This window comes from Amphiprion ocellaris, chromosome 4, assembly GCF_022539595.1.
Source record: "Amphiprion ocellaris isolate individual 3 ecotype Okinawa chromosome 4, ASM2253959v1, whole genome shotgun sequence".
NCBI classification, from domain to species: domain Eukaryota; kingdom Metazoa; phylum Chordata; class Actinopteri; family Pomacentridae; genus Amphiprion; species Amphiprion ocellaris.
The window spans coordinates 5222379-5242618 of NC_072769.1; the positions used below are offsets into that span (position 1 = coordinate 5222379).

General features: G+C 41.6%; 2 protein-coding genes across 7 annotated transcripts; one reads left to right on the forward strand and one right to left on the reverse strand.

Annotated features, from left to right (window-relative positions):
* Positions 1-18: 18 nt before the first annotated feature.
* acyp2 (acylphosphatase 2, muscle type) lies at positions 19-4845 on the forward strand. The gene is made up of 4 exons (XM_023263249.3): positions 19-160; positions 241-257; positions 3123-3232; positions 3379-4845. Exons 1-4 carry the CDS (start codon positions 43-45, stop codon positions 3491-3493), a joined length of 360 nt encoding a protein of 119 aa, XP_023119017.1. The 5' UTR covers positions 19-42; the 3' UTR covers positions 3494-4845.
* Positions 4844-20121, reverse strand: LOC111563958 (reticulon-3-B-like). 6 transcript variants are annotated; one of them, XM_023263243.3, is made up of 8 exons: positions 19961-20121; positions 18469-18619; positions 18323-18379; positions 17976-18114; positions 12753-12822; positions 12585-12631; positions 5769-5827; positions 4844-4980 (listed from the first exon to the last, which is right to left on the reverse strand). In XM_023263243.3, the coding sequence occupies exons 1-8, from the start codon at positions 20034-20036 to the stop codon at positions 4932-4934; spliced, it is 648 nt and encodes a 215-aa protein (XP_023119011.1). In that variant the 5' UTR covers positions 20037-20121; the 3' UTR covers positions 4844-4931. The 6 variants fall into 6 exon arrangements, with proteins under 6 accessions (XP_023119011.1, XP_035800822.1, XP_035800823.1 ...); XM_035944929.2 differs by having other exon boundaries at positions 12753-12843; XM_035944930.2 differs by having other exon boundaries at positions 4844-5053; positions 12753-12843.
* Between the last annotated feature and the right edge of the window lie 119 nt (positions 20122-20240).

The following is a 20240-nucleotide window of genomic DNA, read 5'->3' on the forward strand; positions in this document are numbered from 1 at the left end:
TGAGGAGTTTTAAATATCAGAGACAGAAATAACCGCAGAGCCATGTTTCTGTCAGAGCTAGGCATGTTTCTGTTTCTGTCGGTGTTTCTGGTCCTCACTGTCGTCATGTCTGGAAGCAAACTGGCTTCGGTGGATTTTGAGGTTTTTGGGAACGTTCAGGGTATGTTGCATGAGCATTACTGCAACGTTTGGTGAAAAACAAGACAAGAGTTGATCCTGATGACATTTTTCTGTGTTCAGGTGTTTGCTTCAGGATGGTGAGTTCCCATTGGTCAGGTGTACCAGTGACAACAGAATGATTTAAAACACTGATTCACTGAGTTCACAGTTCTAACCCTACCCTAACCCTAAGCTAACCTAACCCTACCCTAACCTAACCCTACCCTAACCCTACCCTAATCCTAACCCTACTGGGCTACAGCGACCCAGCTTCTGACCTTCCATCACCGGCAGATCCTCCACAGAGGGCAGACGTCTCACCGGGCTCCCGGCCTACTACTCCACGGCATCCAAAGGAATGGGGCAGCACCAGGAAGGGCGACAAGGACTCCACAGGCGAGCAGCAGCGACCCGGGTTGTAGATCGGCTTCACTTCCGGACCAACTTCCACTAGCAGAATCCTCTCCTGCTCTCCCCTTATTCAGGCTCTCTAGGCCACACAAGGGGACTGACAGGAAAGGACGGACAATACAGACTCTTAGCAGCACACAAAATAAATTGAAACCTGTTGATGTCTTTTCCATTGGCAAACCACGTGCATGATTTTAATTCCTTTTGGTTTGGAGTCCACTGTGCACATGATCCCTGGCTCGGACCCTGACCCTAACCCCAACCCTTTAAATTACCCCTAACCCTAAAAGTCACCAGAGAAGGCGTCTAGCTCACTGGAATTAACACAGGGCCTCCAACCAACAAATACCTGGCTTGGGTGATTCAACAAAAATGATTTGGATTTCTTTTAAAGTCAAAGGTACAGCTCCTAAAACTCCCCCCACCCACCCCCTCTCTCCCCCACTATCTGTGCACATTGGACTTCCTTTTCTTCTCTCTTCTTTTTGTTTATGATTTTGAGATGCAGGCACCTGAGATACTCTCCAAGCCTAAAACTTGCCACAGAGTCGGTATAGCTCACCAGGCTAAACACAGGGCTCCAAACGTGGAGGTCCTTGGTTCCAGACTGGTGGGCGCCACTCTCCTGCAAAGCACAAAATGACTGCTATATCAGCTCCCTTGGGTCTGCACCTCGATTTCTGTCTCTTTCAGCTCTGCCGGGAGAGGACCAGGCACAATAGGGGAACTTTCCCTCACCATTATTTTTATCAGGCTGTACAGGGTGATAATCTTATCCAGGTCTTAGTAGGCCAGTGCACAATAAAAGGCAATCCCCTAACCCAAACCCTAACCCTAACCCAACCCTAACCCTACCCTAACCCTAACCCACGTCAAAGCAGAAACAGAATTTACTTCAATGTCAGCTGAAAAAACGTGTGAAACTTTAAGTAAAGTTGTTTAAAATAATATTCTATTAAAAACTGTAAAACTGTCGAATGATGTGTAGGAAAGTTAAAAAATATATAAACATTCTTTAAAACTCTATCACCAGCTGGAGAATCTCTTTATTTAGGAGATGGTTCTTCACCTACTTTATGTGGTTGTTAAGGTACAGCAGTAAAGGTTCTTTATTATTATTGGATGGCTGCACTGTTTAAAGACGGATCAATCTACAGACACTTTTATGATCAGAAAACACAGAGGAATGACAGTTTTCATCATCTTGGAACATGTGGTTCTGTCTGATCAAGAACCAAAACCTTTAATGTGTTCTAATGGAAGGAACCCAGAAATGCTGCTAATTCAACTTAGAGGTCTCCAGATCAGGGTCCCCAGCTGATTGTTGGTTTATGAAGGTTTTAGGGTTCTATGTTCTCCGTCAGTGACTAGTTTAGTGTTTGTTGGTTTGTGAAGGTTTTAGGGTTCTATGTTCTCTGTCAGTGACTAGTTTAGTGTTTGTTTTGGCCGATAGAACCTCATTTCTAACAGCTGACTGAAGGAAGAAGAAAGGTCAACAAACAGAGAACAGCTTCAACTGGAATCCTTCATTTAAAAGAACCGTCTGTATATTATACTAGTATAAACACAGAGTATACTGTATATTATACTAGTATAAACAGAGTATATTGTATATTATACTAGTACATACACAGAGTATACTGTATATTATACTAGTATAAACACAGTACACTGTATATTATACTAGTATAAACACAGAGTATACTGTATATTATACTAGTACGTACACAGAGTATACTGTATATTATACTAGTATAAACACAGTAAACTGTCTATTATACTAGTATAAACACAGAGTATACTGTATATTATACTAGTATAAACAGAGTATACTGTATATTATACTAATACATACATAGTATACTGTATATTATACTAGTAAATACAGAGTATACTGCATATTATACTAGTACATACAGAGTATACTGTATATCATACCAGTATATAAGGAACTATATATCTGATGGGTGTTGAAGTTCTGCTGATGTCTCTAAAATACTAAATCAGAGTTTGACACCATAAACATGATTGATCAACGATTTTCTGATCAATTATTGATCGTCTGAATGTTCAAAGTGAAGCAGTTTTTCCTCAGCGAGCTTTATAGACATCAAACTATTGCTATGAATGCTAATGCTAATGTTTTACTACAACTGTACTACAACTTTTACTAATACTACTGTACTGCTATACTCTGATAATACTACTGTACTGTGATAATACTACTATAATACTGTACTCTGAGAATAGTACTGTACTACTATACTGCTGTATTCTGAGAATACTACTATACTACTGTACTGTGATAATACTACTATACTGCTATACTACTGTACTGTGATAATACTGCTGTACTGTAATAATACTACTATACTCCTATAGTACTATACTGTGATAATACTACTATACTGCTATACTACTATATTATACTGTTGGCACACTACTTATACTACTATTACTATTTTACTAACAAGTACTTTCTGATGATTACCTGACTACCAGTACTACAGTACTCAGACATAAAAGTAATGGATTATTTCTGCATGATTCAGTACACCGAGGATCAGGGTCGCAGTCTGGGCCTCAGCGGTTGGGTGAAGAACACCAGACAGGGGACTGTGATTGGTCAGATCCAGGGACATCCGGACCGAGTCAATGACATGTGAGTCCACGGACCAATCAGAGAGGTTGACCTCCACACACTGACCAATCAGAGGTGACCTCCACACACTAACCAATCAGAATTCGACCTCCACTTACCGACCAATCAGAGGGGACTGATTTGTCGACTGTTTTTTGTGTTCTCAGGAAGCTGTGGCTGAAGAACGTCGGCAGTCCGAGTTCTCGAATCGACCGGACCGTCTTCTCCAATGAGAGAGACATTTCCAAACTGGAGATCCATGGCTTCTCTACTCGCTACTGAGCATGCTCAGACAGAAATGTTGCTGATGATTGATTATTGATTATTCTTGTTCCTGATCCAGTTCCAGTGAGTTCAGCTTTAGATCTGAGCCGGTTTTTACAGCTAACTGACATTTAGTTTCTGGTAGCTGTTAGCATCTGAAGGTTCTTCTTCATTTTCTGGGTTTCCATGGTAACCAGGAGTCCTGAACAATCTAACACGATTGATTGCCTGAACAGGAGCAACAGTAAACAGAAAAGATATGCTGATAATCAATAAAGGTTTAATCTATTGATCTCATGAGATGAAGTTTAGCTGCAAAGAAAGAAAACGTTGTGGAGAAATGTTAGCAGCAACATCAGCAGCAACATTAGCAGCAGCATGAGCAGCAACATTAGCAACAACATTAGAAGCAACATTAGCAGCAACATTAGAAGCAACATGAGCAGCAACAATAGCAGCAACATTAGCAGCAACATCAGCAGCAACATTAGCAGCAACATTAGAAGCAACATTAGCAACAACATTAGCAGCAACATTAGAAGCAACATTAGCAGCAACAATAGAAGCAATATTAGCAGCAACAATAGAAGCAACATTAGCAACAACATTAGAAGCAACATTAGCAACAACATTAGAAGCAACATTAGCAACAACATTAGCAGCAATATTAGAAGCAACATTAGCAACAACATTAGCAGCAACATCAGCAGCAACATCAGCAGCAACATTAGCAACAACAATAGCAGCAACATTAGCAGCAACATTAGAAGCAACATCAGCAGCAACATTAGCAACAACATTAGAAGCAACATTAGAAGCAACATTAGCAGCAACATCAGCAGCAACATTAGAAGCAACATTAGCAACAACATTAGCAGCAATATTAGAAGCAACATTAGCAACAACATTAGCAGCAACATCAGCAGCAACATCAGCAGCAACATTAGCAACAACAATAGCAGCAACATTAGCAGCAACATTAGCAACAACATTAGCAGCAATATTAGAAGCAACATTAGCAACAACATTAGCAGCAACATTAGAAGCAACATTAGCAACGTTAGGAACTTCAACTTTAGAATGTTTCTGCTGCTCTCTCTCAGTCCATTACCTGATTGTTTGTTAATTCACCTGCTTGTTTATTCACCTGATTGTTTATTCACCTGTTTATGTGTCTGATTGTTTATTCACCTATTTGTTTATTTACTTGTTTGTTTATTCACCTGATTGTTTATTTACCTGTTTGTTGATTTACTTGTTTGTTTATTCACCTGCTTGTTCATTTACCTGGTTGTTTGTTTATTTACCGTTTTGTTTGTTTGTTTACCTGATAGTGATTATCTGAGACAGAATAAAGACAGTAGACAGTTTCTCTCAGTTTATCTGATTTTATGAAAAGATTTCAGAATCAAATGGACCAATCCGAGGAGGAGGCGGAGCCACAGGTGCTCAGGTGTCACTCAGCTTTGGTTCTCTTCACAGCTCCAGGTAGATGGTCCTGCAGCCTGGACACAGACAGACAATGTGAACACCTCTCTCCCCTGGTCACCTGCACTGTAACCATGGAAACCTGTTCACCTGTGAACAATAATGATGAAAAACTTTCTAAAAATGATCAAAAAGTAAATATGGATGGATGGATGAATGATGGATGGATGGATGGATGGATGAATGAATGATGGATGGATGGATGGATGGATGAATGAATGATGGATGGATGGATGGATGGATGGATGGATGGATGGATGGATGATGGATGATTATGAATGGATGATGGATGGATGGATGGATGGATGGATGATTATGGATGGATGGATGGATGATGGATGGATGGACGGATGGTTGATGGATGGATGATGGATTGATGGATGGATGATGGATTGATGATGGATGGATGGATGGATGATGGATGGATGGATGGATGGATGGATGGATGGATGGATGGTTGATGGATGGATGGATGGATGGATGGATGGATGGATGGATGGATGGATGGAGGGATGATGAATAGATGGATAATGGATGGACGATGGATGGATGGATGGATAGATGGATGGATGGATGGATGGATGGATGATGATGGATGGATGAATGGATGGATGGATGGATGGATGGATGGATGGATGGATGATGATGGATGGATGAATGGATGATGATGGATGGATGGATGGATGGATGGATGGATGGATGGATGGATGGATGGATGGATGGATGGATGGATTGTTCAACAGATTTATCTCATGTTTCCAGAACAGGAAGTGCAGCACAAACTCTGATCTTTAGTTCAACTCACTTTTGAAGAGTTTCCTCCAGCCTGGATCGAACCAACTCAATCTGCCGATCAATCTGAGTCTGAATACACACACACACACACACACACACACACACACACACTCAGGTCACTGCATGTTTTAACTTCAGGATCAAACTCTGACCTTTGTTCCTCTTCAGATGTCCTGCTGATGTCTGACATTACGGTGAGCGTATTGCGTCACTTCCTGTTGTAGCGCTGTGTTGTGTTCTGTGACTGTTGTACCTTATCCACTCCATCTAATTTGATATTCATTAAATCTGTGTGTAGCGGTAATATTTGAATCGTAACATACACTCGTTTTCTTCAAGCACCTTCTCAGTACTTCATTCTAAGTTTATCTGTCATCTCTGTCCGCTAGCCTAGCACTTAGCAGTTAGCATGGCTTCTCCCTCTTCCTCTCCTTCTCTTTCCTGCTCAGTGTGTCACATGTTTAGTTACTCATCTGCCTCCTTTAGTGATAACGATACCTGTAATAAATGCAGTCTCTTTGTAGCTTTGGAGGGGAGGCTCTCTGAATTAGAAGCGTGGCTCCGCACCATGGAAAACACCCCGCTAGCTGTTAGCCAGGCCCCCTTAGCCGGTGCGGCCTGCAATAGCATAGCTGCCAGTGTAGCTTCTGCTAGTGTAGCTTCTGCTAGCCGTACCCTAGCAGCTCCCGAGCAGCCGGGAAGTCAGTGTAGCTGGGTGACAGTTCGTAGGAAACGTAGTCCTAAGCTCAAGCCCGCTGTCCCGGCACACCACAAACTGCTTCATGTTTCTAATCATTTTTCCCTACTCAACGACACACCCGCTGAGAAACCAACTCTGATCATTGGCAGCTCCATAGTTAGAAACGTGGAGCTAGCGACACCAGCGACCATAGTAAAATGCTTCCCAGGGGCCAGAGCGGGCGACATAGAAGCAAATTTTAAATTGCTGGCTGAAAATATTTGTAAATACAGTAAGATTGTTATTCACGTCGACGGTAATGACACCCGGTTACGCCAATCGGAGGTCACCAAAGTTAGTGTGGCATCGGTGTGTAACTTTGCCAAAACCATGTCGGACTCCGTAGTTTTCTCTGGACCCCTGCCTGATCTGACCAGCGACGATATGTTTAGCCGCATGTCGTCGTTTCAACACTGGTCGTCTATGTGGTGTACTGCAAACGACGTTGGCTTTATAGACAATTGGAGCTCTTTCTGGGGAAAACCTGGTCTGATTAGGAGAAATGGCATCCATCCCACTTTGGCTGGTGCAACTCTCATTTCTAGAAATATGGCTGATTTGTTAGAACTCCTAAAGCATGACAACCCAGAGTTCAGACCAGGATGCAGAGTTGTAGTCTTCCACACCTCTCAGCAGTTTCCTCACAGCTGTCATACTCCAGGAATTCTGTTAGCTTTATTGAGACTGTGTCTGTCCCCCGACCACCAAAATTCAATAAATTAAACAATTCAAATATAAACAAAAGACATAGTAACCATAAAAATCTAAGAAAAATTAATACCACTATTTCAACTGAGCGAAGAAACAGGACAATTAAATGTGGTCTGTTAAATATTAGATCTCTCTCGTCTAAATCTCTGTTAGTAAATGATTTGATAACTGATCACCAGATTGATTTGTTCTGTTTAACTGAAACCTGGTTGCAGCAGGAAGAATATGTTAGTCTAAATCAGTGGTTCTCAAATTTTTTCTGTCGGGCCCCCCTTCGGAGGACAAAAAACTTTCGTGCCCCCCCAATAACTTCGTGCGTATATATATATATATATATATATATATATATATATATATATATATATATATATATATATATATATATATATATATAAAGATCACGGGTGTCAAACTCATTTTAGTCCAGGGACCACATAAACCCAATCTGATCTCCAGTGGGCCCCACCAGTAAAATCACAGCATAATAACCTATAAATAACCACAATTCCAACTTTTCCCGTTTGTTTTAGTTCAAAAATAGTACATTCTGAAAATGTTCACATTTAATGAAGTATCTTTTTACAAAATATTATGAACCTGAAATTTCTTAAGGAAAACAAGTTCAATTTCAACAGTAGCCTATTATGCCTCAGTTCACCCTTTACACATGCATTGTAACTGCCAGATAACAGTTTATCTACAAAAACACAAAACATTCAGTCACAGGTTTCTGGAACTGAACAATCTAGTATTTTACTTCATGATCAGAACAACTTGTCAAGTTCTAGAAATTATTTTAAATTTACAATTTTACAAATTTACAATTTACAGTTAATGTTGTAATTTTTATCATTTGTAAAGTCGTCCCACGGGCCGCAATGGACCATCTGGTGGGCCGGTTTTGGCCCGCAGGCCGTATGTTTGACATTGCTGGTAAAAATAATCGAAGGACATGAGCCGAGTATGTGACGTGATCGAGTACGCTGGTGTTCCGACTGCACATTAACGATGCGTTCTCCCGTTCTCAGGAGTCTGTACTTCGGAGTCTGAACGGCCAGTGCATATACCATAGATATATATACAAGATCATTATTATTAATATTTTTTTATATCTATGGCATATACAGTCTATGGGGCCAGCACAATTTCAGTATTGTTGTACGCCGCGAAAAACAGGCTGACGTTAAAACAATAGTTCAGCTAATTAGTTCCGCGTTGAAGGACCTTTTCCTCCCAGTCTCCCGCGCCCCCCCGACATGCCTCTGCACCCCCCCAGGGGGGCGCGCCCCACTATTTGAGAAACACTGGTCTAAATGAATCAACTCCTCCTAGTCATACTAACTGTCATGTTCCTCCAATCACAGGCCGAGGGGGAGGAGTGGCAGCAATTTAACTCTCTAGCTTAAAAATGAACCAGAGACCTAAACCTAGTTACAGTTCATTTGAAAATCTCACGGGGGCTGCACAGTGGCGTAGTGGTTAGCACTTTCGCCTTGCAGCAAGAAGGTCCCTGGTTCGTGTCCCGGCTTTCCCGGGATCTTTCTGCATGGAGTTTGCATGTTCTCCCTGTGCATGCGTGGGTTCTCTCCAGGTACTCCGGCTTCCTCCCACAGTCCAAAAATATGCTGAGGTTAATTGATTATTCTAAATTGCCCGTAGGTGTGAATGTGAGAGTGCTTGTTTGTCTTTGTATGTGGCCCTGCGACAGACTGGCGATCTGTCCAGGGTGTCCCCTGCCTTCGCCCGAGTCAGCTGGGATAGGCTCCAGCCCCCCCCACGACCCTAGTGAGGATTAAGCGGTGTATAGATAATGGATGGATGAAAATCTCACTCTCAGTCTCTCTCATCCAGATTTGAAAGCTCAGAAACCAGTTTTATTTGTTGTTGTATATCGTCCTCCTGTTCCTTACTCTGAGTTTTTATCTCAATTCTCAGACTTTTTATCTGATTTAGTGCTCAGCTCAGATAAAGTCATTATTGTGGGTGACTTTAACATTCATGTTGACGTGGACAGTGACAGCCTTACGACTGCTTTTAATTCAATATTAGACTCAATTGGGTTTTCTCAACATGTAAATAAACCAACTCATAGTTTTAATCACACCGTTGACCTCGTTCTGACTTATGGCATAGAAATTGAACAGTTAACAGTATTTCCCCGGAACCCTCTTCTTTCTGACCATTTTTTGATAACATTTCAATTTACAACAATAGACTGTATAGGAGTTAAGAATAAATATCGTTACAGTAGATGTCTGTCTGACAAGTCAGTGACTAAATTTAAGGAAATAATACCCTCTCTATTTAGTTCAGCACCACTCACTGATATAATGGAAGGGAAATATTATAATTTTACCCCCACAGAAGTGGATTATATTGTTAATAATGCTGCAGCCTCACTGCGTACAACACTTGATAGTGTTGCACCTGTAAAAAAGAAAAGTTCTATCTCAGAGAGGACCTGCTCCTTGGTATAATTCCCAGCTGCAGACTTTAAAGCAGGCGTCCCGAAAGCTGGAAAGGAAGTGGTACTCCACTAATTTAGAGGACGTTTATGTAGCTTGGAAAAATAGTCTAGTAATTTATATATATATAAAAAAAAAAAAAAGCTCTTTGTAATGCCAGGACAACATATTATTCCTCTTTAATAGAGGAAAACAAGAACAACCCCAGGTTTCTCTTCAGCACTGTAGCCAGGCTGACAAAGAGTCAGAGCTCTGTTGAACCTTGTATTCCTTTAGCTTTGAACAGTAACGACTTCATGAGCTTCTTTACAAATAAAATTATTACAATTAGAAAAAAAAATAATCTGGCCCTTCCTACAAATGTCACAGATGTATCATCAAGTACAGATGCTTTAGAATTGGCTGTAACACCAGATGGATATTTAGAATTTTTCACTCCCATACATCTCTCTGAACTAATTTCAATAGTTTCTACATCCAAACCATCAACATGTCTTTTAGATCCTATCCCAACTAGACTGTTCAAGGAGGCTTTACCTTTAATTAATTCCTCAATGTTAGATCTGATTAATCTCTCTCTAGTAACAGGCTATGTACCACAGGCTTTTAAGGCTGCTGTAATCAAACCTTTACTTAAAAAGCCCACTCTAGATCCAGATGTTTTAGCCAACTATAGACCAATATCCAACCTCCCATTTGTCTCTAAAATTCTGGAAAGAACAGTTGCAAATCAAATCTGTGAACATTTACAAAGGAATAGCTTGTTTGAAGAGTTTCAGTCAGGCTTCAGAGTGCATCATAGCACAGAAACAGCTCTGGTGAAAGTTACTAATGACCTTCTCATAGCGTCAGATAATGGACTGGTCTCTATACTTATTTTGTTGGACCTTAGTGCAGCATTTGATACAATCGACCACAAACTTTTATTACAATGACTGGAACATTGTATTGGCATTAAAGGGACAGCACTGGACTGGTTTAAATCCTACTTATCAGACAGATTCCAGTTTGTGCATGTCAACAATGACTCTTCTGAGCATACTAGGGTTAATCATGGAGTTCCTCAGGGTTCTGTCTTAGAACCAGTACTGTTCACATTATACATGCTTCCCTTAGGCAATATTATTAGGAAGCACTGTATTAATTGCCATTGTTACGTTGACGACACTCAATTGTATTTATCTATGAAGCCAGATGAAACTAATCAGCTAGCCAGATTGGAAGATTGTCTTAAGGACATAAAGACCTGGATGACCTATAATTTCCTACTACTAAATTCAGAAAAGACTGAAGTCATTGTTTTTGGCCCCAAACATCTTAGAAACTCGCTTTCAAAGCATATAGTTACTCTGGATGGCATTACATTGGCCTCCAGTACTACTGTGAGGAACCTCGGTGTTATCTTTGACCAGGACATGTCCTTTAACTCACACATAAAACAAATCTGTAGGACTTCCTTTTTCCACCTGAGAAATATTGTGAAAATCAGGAACATCCTGTCTCAGAGTGATGCAGAAAAACTAGTCCATGCATTTGTTACTTCTAGGCTTGACTACTGTAATTCCTTATCAGGCTGTCCCAAAAGCTCTCTCAGACATCTACAGTTGATCCAAAACACTGCAGCCAGAGTACTAACGGGAGTTAGCAAGAGAGATCATATTTCTCCTATGCTGGTTTCTCTTCATTGGCTTCCTGTTAAATCAAGAATAGAATTAAAAATCCTTCTTCTGACATATAAAGTTCTTAACCACCAATCTCCATCATATCTTAAAGACCTGATAGTACCATATTATCCTAGCAGAACTCTTCGCTCTCAGACTGCAGGCTTACTTGTTGTTCCTAGAGTCTCTAAAAGTAGAATGGGAGGCAGAGCCTTCAGTTATCAGGCACCTCTCCTGTGGAACCAGTTCCCAGTTTGGGTTCCGGAGGCGGACACCCTCTCTATTTTAAAGACCAGGCTTAAAACCTTCCTTTTTGACAAAGCTTATAGTTAGGGCTGACTGGGGGACCCTGACGGGGTGAGCTGGTGTTTTCATTTGCACAACTGACTTCCCCTCTTGACGTCCTTTAGTCTGCCCCTAGTTCTGCTGCTATAGGCCTAGGCTGCTGGGGAACCTCTCTTGATGCACTGAGCCCTTCTCTAACTACCTATGTATTTACTATATGTACCATTATTGCATTACATTCACTCTGTTTCTTTCTGTGTCCTTTCTCCGAGTGTCCCTGATCCCAGAGCTGGATGCTTCAGATCTGTGGTTGTTCTCTCACCAACTGGCCTAATCTCCATCTGTGGGATGCTGCTGCTGACCTTCCTCCAGCCCACTGCTTCCAGCTGCCCATTCCCACCAATCTACTCTGCATTGCCCTTACTACGCTTGATTTGCTCATCTATATATTTTTTAATTTACCACCAGCTATATATGTAGTATATTTAATGCCAGAGCCGTACACCATAGCAGTAAACTATAATTAGTTTCCATGTCAGTTGTACTTTGCATGTATCATCTGTCTTATCATGCATGTATCAAACTGTGTGTTTTATGGTCCTTGTGTCCCCCCCACCTCTCTACCTCTACCCCTCTACCTCCACCCCCTACCCCTCTACCTCTTCTGTCCCTCTCAACCCACCCAGCCAGCTGGCAGATGGGTCCCCCCACATAAAGAGCCGGGTTCTGCTCGAGGTTTTTTTCCCTGTTAAAAGGGTGTTTTCCTTGCCACTGTCGCCTTTTGGCTTGCTCTGGGGGTCAGGCATATGGGTTCTGTAAAGCGTCTCGAGACAATTTGACTGTAATTGGCGCTATATAAATAAAATTGAATTGAATTGAATTGAATTGAATTGAATTGAATTGAATTGAATTGAATTGAATTGAATTGAATTGAATTGAATTGAATTGAATTCATGAACACCAACCTTCTTCTTCTGGTAGATCAGTGGGGTGGTGAAGAAGATGATGTCAGCTGGACACACACACACACACACACACACACACACATACACACACGCACACAGACAGACACTCCATCAGTCACACTGTCAGAAATCTTCAAGATTTGAAAGCTGCTTAAATTAGAAACTCACCAAGAATCAGGATGGTGACTCCATTAAACACAGCTCCAACGTACGTCATCACCCACATGGCTGCAGCCAGCTGAAACATGATGACAATCAGCTGAAACATAACAACAATCAGCTGAAACATGACCACAATCAGCTGGAAGTTGATGTCCCATATGATTATGTGGGACATCAGAACTTTAGCCACCATGCTAACCCACCTTGAGATGAGACCTAAGAGCATAAAGCCATAGACATATACACTAGACGCCGACTAGCCGGAACGTACGTCAGTGTGTCCGCCATCTTGCAAGGGTCATTTGTCAAGACTTCAGCAATGATGCCGCACCACTGCTCGGCTTGGGGTTGTACAAATCGACAAAATAAAGACAATCGACTGCGTGGAATTACCTTCCACAGGTAGGAAAAAATTTTTTGTTGTTGTTATGTTTAGCTCATATAACATTAGCTTGGGAGATAGATCAGCTGGAACCGTGGAAAATGCAATCTATTCCCCTGCTTAAGTTAGCCCGCAAACAACAACAATATCGACGTCTATTCGATTTAACTAACGGAGGCTCTTTTAGTTGCAATGTATAGAATACTGCATTTTAAAAGAAATCAGTCGATTTCAACTGAACTATGGTCATATATGATGGCTATTTACTAACTTTTTGTGCATTTGAAGGTTTCCCACCAACAAAATAGCGAGGCAGCAATGGCAAGTAGCCCTCCGAAGGGATGCTTTTATTGCCACTTCGCACTCGAGGCTCTGGAGTGAGCACTTAGGGGAGGCGGACTTCGGCAGGACAGGTCTGACTGTCCGGATCAGGGATGGAGTAGTGGCATCTGTCTTCAACTTCCCAGCTCATCTCAAAAGAGTAGGTGCATCACTAGGTGATGAAGTTAAAACAATACTACACTGTTTTGAGAATTATTTTGTTTAGCTATATGTTCGACTCAAAGAAACATTTCTACAACATTCTGTGGTAACTAGATATAGCCTTCCAAGTGTGATTGCTTTCATTTCAGTCAGTGGCAACCAGGACAAGCTGGACATCAAAACAGACAGACACTGCAAAACCTCAGAACCAGGCAGTGTACTGTTCCCCACCTGTTACAGTAGGAGAACCTCAGCCTGACCCCAGTCTTGTGAGTAGGAAGCACTGTGTCTGGCTGTGCTCCAAACAGCTGTGAGCAACGTGTCACACGTCACTCCTTTTAGTCATATTGACATGTACACAGACATTATTATTGTATTATATTATTATACACTATTGTAATACTATAGATATTGATTAGGATTGCAGATCAGTTGATTGCACATTGCACAAGCAATGAATTAGTGTGATGACACAGGACTCTGAACATGTAAATCCTTTTTTTTTTCACTGGGACCACTCCTATGCTCTGCCCACATGTCCTGGTGCTTTGAAAGCCAGACTCAGCAAAGCCATGGCCAAGGTGGAGAGTCTGGAAAGAGAGAAGAGGAATGCCAAAGATCGATGTGGTCTTCTGGAGGAACTGAGAACGAAAAACCTAATAAACGAAGAGCTGAAAGAGAAGCTGGACTTATACTCAGGTAAAATTACATTTAAAGTTTTGAGAAGATTGATAAACACAAGTGTAAAACATTTCCATCTGTGTTTAAAGTTCCTAGGTTTTATATTGAGGGGCACTTGCTATTTTGTCTGTGCTAATTTAACTTCAGATCTTCCAGTTCACGTACTGTCTAAACAGGGCCAGGAATACACCAAGGATCAGAAGGAGTTCGCCGTCACTCTCCACCTACATGGCCCAAAAGCATACACATATCTGCGGGAGTCCCTTCACTTGAATCTCCTACATCCACATACATTGCAAAGGTATTATCCATGTCATTTAAACTCTACTGTCTATACAAGCAGTGTATATAATTTTATTGCTTTATGAAATTACAAGATGAAAGAAGGATTTAGCCACACATCAATATGGAGCCCGACAATCCTGATTGGGCATTCACACTAATTTTTTATTTTATTAATATTTTTTTGTTTCACCGAGGTGGATGAGTTCTGTGGACACCAAACCTGGCCTTGATAAAATGATGCTGGACATGTTAAGGAAAAAACAGGAGGAGGACCCCACTAAATATGGACGTGTGTGTCTCATGTTGGACTCCATGTCAATAAGAAAACATGTCCAGTATGATCCTCATAGTCAGAAAATGTCCAGCTTTGTGGATATGGAGGATGGAGTGAACAAGACAGATGTTGCTACTGAGGGTCTGGTTTTCATGGTGGTAGGCTTACAAGGCCACTGGAAGGCCCCAGCTGCCTATTACCTTACCCAGTCATTGTCACCTGTGACCCAGAAGGTACTGCTTGTTCATGCGTTGGAAGACCTGCATGAGTCTGGCATTGAAGCGGTGTGTGTCACTATGGACAGGCACGCTTCAAATATCAACATGTGCAACCAACTTGGATGCCAGCTAAAGGCAAACTCCACTGAGCCCTTACAAACATTTTTTCTGCATCCAGTTGCTGGAGAAAGGCTGTATGTAATGTTGGATGCCTGCCACATGTTAAAACTGACATGTAACATGATGCAGGGTTACAGCCCAATAATCAGCAGCACTGGCCAGATCAACTGGGGGTACAGTGTTCAGCAGAACAATGTCCAAGTCAAAGAGGGACTACATGCTGTGAATAAAGTCACAAACATGTAAACTTTGACTCCCAGAAGATGAAGGTGTCCCTGGCTGCTCAGACACTGTCGCTCTGTGGCAGTGGCTCTACACACACTGAGGGACCTTGGATATTCACAGTTTCAGCTCTGTGAAGCAATGGCTGAATTCACTGAAGTAATATTAAATTAAAAAAATTGCAACGTACCCATTTTCTGCCCATGCTGTGAAAATGATTCCCTTTTTCATTTCAGAAAGACGCTACCAAGTCATTGAAACGGTATTTATTTTGGTCATGATTCCGATACCATTATTAACCAGACATTTTCTCTTATATAAGCTCATGGACAGGCTCTTTGACATAATGAACAGTTGTAATCCCCGAGCTGAAGATTTTAAAGCCCCCCTTGGTACTCTTAACTGGTCAGAGAAAGTAAGTTCTTGCTGAGAGGCAGGAATTACTTGATGGCTTTAATGATGAAAGATGGCACACCCCTTCACCGATTAAAGAGGTTTTTGGCAATATGAGGCCTATGTTCACACAATAAGTTCAGTAATGTCTAGTTCATGACATTCTCTCGACCGGGCAATAAGAACAAAAATGCATATTGCGTTGATTTGGACCAGTTACCTCTGTTGCTGTTGCAAGCATCCTGTAAGAGTGACTATTGGTGTTTTTCAAACATGATATGGATATAATATCCATATATTGCCCGGTCCCCTTCTGTTCTCTTGTTCTGCATGCTGCATCGAGTTCAGGTGATGCTCTGTTGACTGGTTCCCATCTTGTTGCTTTATGCCATTGTTCCAAGTGGCATTACTGTCATAAAATGAGGTGAAGGGCAGTGGTGGCGCAACGGTTAAATCTCTGGACTACTGATCAGAAGGTCAGAGGTTATGTATCAGGGTTTATTGTGAGATGCGTTTTAAGGATGCTGTCTTGTGGTGTGTGCTGTGGTAGCCTGGTGACGGATGCTGCACCTGCATCTTTTGATCAGAGCTACCACCTGCTGACCCTCAGGAATAGGGGAGGGCTCACGATTCCTTCTGAGGGGACATCAGCAGAACGTTTCATTCGCCAGTCAGAACCAGGTCAAAACATGAGTGTGTCCTCTCTCAATCGGTTGGTCCATGCAGGCACTGGATCACAGGACATGTTTTTCCTCAAGGGGCACATCGAGGACAAACAGTATGGCATTGAAAACCATCACTTTGGGCTCATGTCAGTGGTAGTTTCAGTTTTCCACAAACTAAGATACCATCACATAGCAAAAATGAGAACACTAAGACTCCAAATTGGCAGTTCACGGAAGAGGCTGTGTAAGACAGTCCTTTTCCAAGGTTTCTAAATTGGTGAAATAAAGCAACCTCAAAATCAGTTTGAGCGGATGTTGTCATCCATCTATAAATATGTAAATATATGTAACAACAAATATGTAAATATAATGAATACATATCTAATGTAATAGGTAAATAAGTAAGAATAAATATGTAAATAAATAATAATAAATAAATGTGTAAAAATAAATATGTAACAATTAAAAAGTATGTAATATGATAGGTAAATATGTAATATAATAGGTGAATATGTAACAATAAGTATGTAATGTGATAGGTGAATATGTAAGAATAGATAAATATGTAAATAAATAAATGTAATAATAAATATGTAACATTAATATGATAGGTAAATATGTAATGCAAATATGTAATGATAGGTAAATATGTAACAATAAATATGTAATATAATATTTAATAATATGTAATAGGTAAATATATAAGAATAAGTATGTAATATGATAGGTAAATATGCAATGTAATAGGTGAATATGGAACAATAAATATGTAATCTGTAATAATAAATTTGTAATAATAAATACGCAATGGGTAAATATGCAACTAAGTATGTAATATGATAGGTAAATATGGAACAATAAATGAATATATAATAGGTAAATATGTTATTGTGTGTAAATATGTCAAAATATCTACATTTGTTCCACAAAAAATGTTACAACTTGTGCCCTAATGTACATGTTCATTGTACATAAATGTCACACTGTATGTAAATAAACACTTTTGCATATTTTTGTCATGGGCTACAACATGCTGCTGCTCAAAAAGGAGAATACAGCAGTCCCAATATCCAATTTGCAAACTTCTTCCATTTCCTCTCAATACTTTCGATAAGTATGCTACATCCATAATTATAAATAAATTAAAAATTAATGCAATGATTCTTCACAGTCACGTAATTGTATATTTACGTGGTTTTCTTCAGAAAAGGCACCGGTGTCACATCGACTTGTTCAGGTTGACAGGGCAAAACTCATAGACATTATATACAGTCTATGGGCAGACTTGACCCTCACAATATGGCGGCCACTCTGACGTATCGAAGCGGTGGGCGGACACATGTTCCGCAGCGTCTAGTGTATATGTCTATGGCATAAAGCTAACATTAGCCACCATGCTAACCCTGAGATGAGACCTAAGAGCATAAAACTAGCATTAACCACCACGCTAACCCTGAGATGAGACCTAAGAGCATAAAGCTAACATTAGCCACCATGTTAACCCACCTTGAGAGAGTCCACCAAGTCCTGGACCAGCAGCAGCCGCCTGGTCTGGCTGCTGAACCAGTTCAGGTGGATCAGAAACTGATCAGCCAGCTGCCGGACCGACTCTGAGGACACTGAGATGTCCTTCTCCAGCAGAGACCTGAGAGGACAGGACAAATACACACTGATACACACTCTAACACACACTGTGAGACACACTGATACACACTGTTTGTGTTACAGTGTTTCGTTGTGTGTCACTGTGTTCCAGAGTGTTGTTTGTGTTCCAGTGTGTTACAGTGTATTGTTGTGTGTTACAGTGTGTTATAGTGTATTGTTGTGTGCTCCAGAGCATTTTTTTGTGTTACCTGAATGGATGACCTTCCTCAGACTTCTGCACCGCCTGGATCACAGATTTATAAACCCTGCACACAGGAAGCACACAGTGGTCATGATGACATCATTGACATCATTTAGGGTGACTCACTTTGTGTTACATCACAGCCCCGCCCACCTGAAGGTGATGGTGACACAGAGGCAGGCCAGCATCAGGTAGGACACCACGCTGATGACAGACAGCGTTGCCACAGAGACGAGAACAAGCAGCGACAAGCTGAACGCCATCGCGGACTTCTTGGGTTCCCTCCAGTGGATGAGCTGTAAGGCTGCACAGACGCAGGAGTTCAGAGGACACGCCTACACACACACATGCACCTACAGACACGCCCACAGACACACACACTCACAGGCACGCCCACAGGCACGCCCTCACAGACACGCCCACAGAGCAGAGCATGATGGGACAAACATGTAGCTGCTGTGAATCAGGATCTGGTCCTTTCATCTCTGCATTAAGGATTAGATTCTTCTATAAAGTGGATGTTTGTGTGTAGCTGCTGCTGTTGTCTCCACATGTATGAACGTTCTGAACACGCTAACAGAGGAACGGTGCTCTAAGCCCTCAGGAACCACATGTATGAATGTTCTGAACATGGTAACAGAGGAACGGTGCTCTAAGCCCTCAGGAACCACATGTGAAGTAATCCATGAGGTTCTACAGCTAAAATGCTTTTATTGGTCTGAACTCTGGTTCCTTCATTGTGAAACCCGTGGGCTCATTGTTTATATAAAGCTGAGTTGAGGCTGTAATCCTGCTTCAGCATCCAGAGATCAGGAGTCATGTGGGTTTGATTAACGGAGCTCAGCTGCATTCCAGAGACCTGATTCTGGATCTGACAGCAGCACTGAGTCCAGACTGGATCACCTCAACAGACTCTGGTTCTGACCCGTTTCATCTCCCAGAAACAGAGAACAGAGGAGATAGTAGCTTGAAATCCATCCAGCATGGTGAAACATCTACAGATGATGAGCAGAGTAGAGAGGAGACATGGAGATAGAAGAACATCTACAGGATGAGAAAGAACCTCAGAGACAAAAGAAAAAAAGTAAAAGTAGCTCAAAGAAATAAATGTGGCATGGCTCAGAAACAGTGAACAGAGGAGCAGACTGAATGTTTCTAGAGGCCGTGAACCTGGAATTAATTCTAAAAAAGACACAAAACACACAAAATGACAAAAACAAAACACAAAACGAGTTGTTGGAGATCCATCCAGCACGGTGAAACGTCTTCTACAGATGATAAGCAGAGTACAGAGGAAACATGGAGATAGAAGAACATCTACAGGATGAGAAGATGGTAGAAACCAGCGAGAGGTTCTGGAAGACGTTTCTAGAAACTGGTTCTGTGATCAATAACCAGTTAATCCTTCATCAGCTGAAACACTCTGACCTGAATAACAGTCAGCTGATCGCTGGACCAGCAGCAACAATAGCGCCTTGTCTCCTCCAGCTGGAGGTTCTGATGTTCTACAGCAGCTGGAGGTTCTCATGTTCTACAGCATCTAAAGGTCTGGTTTGTTCAGATGTTCTACAGCATCTCCAGCACCTTCAGTGAGGAGATGAAGCTGCTGATCTGGAGCTTCTGGAGTGTCTCAGCTGAGTCCTACCTGAGTGTGTGAGGTCTCTGAGTGAGGAGGAGGAGGAGGATGAAGAGTCGGAGCTGCTGCTGGTGGAGTCGGCCATGTTCTGCCTGTCCTGCTGCAGGTTCCTCCTCAGACTGAAGACCTGCTGCTGCTGCTGCACGGTGACATCACGGATGGGGGCAGGGCTCAGTGTAAGGAGGCGTGGTCTCCCTGTGGGCCTGTTTAACCATTTTTATTTATTTTTTTACTTTATTTTATTATCCCTTATTAATCCCACGAGGGGAAATTCTGATTTTCGCATCTC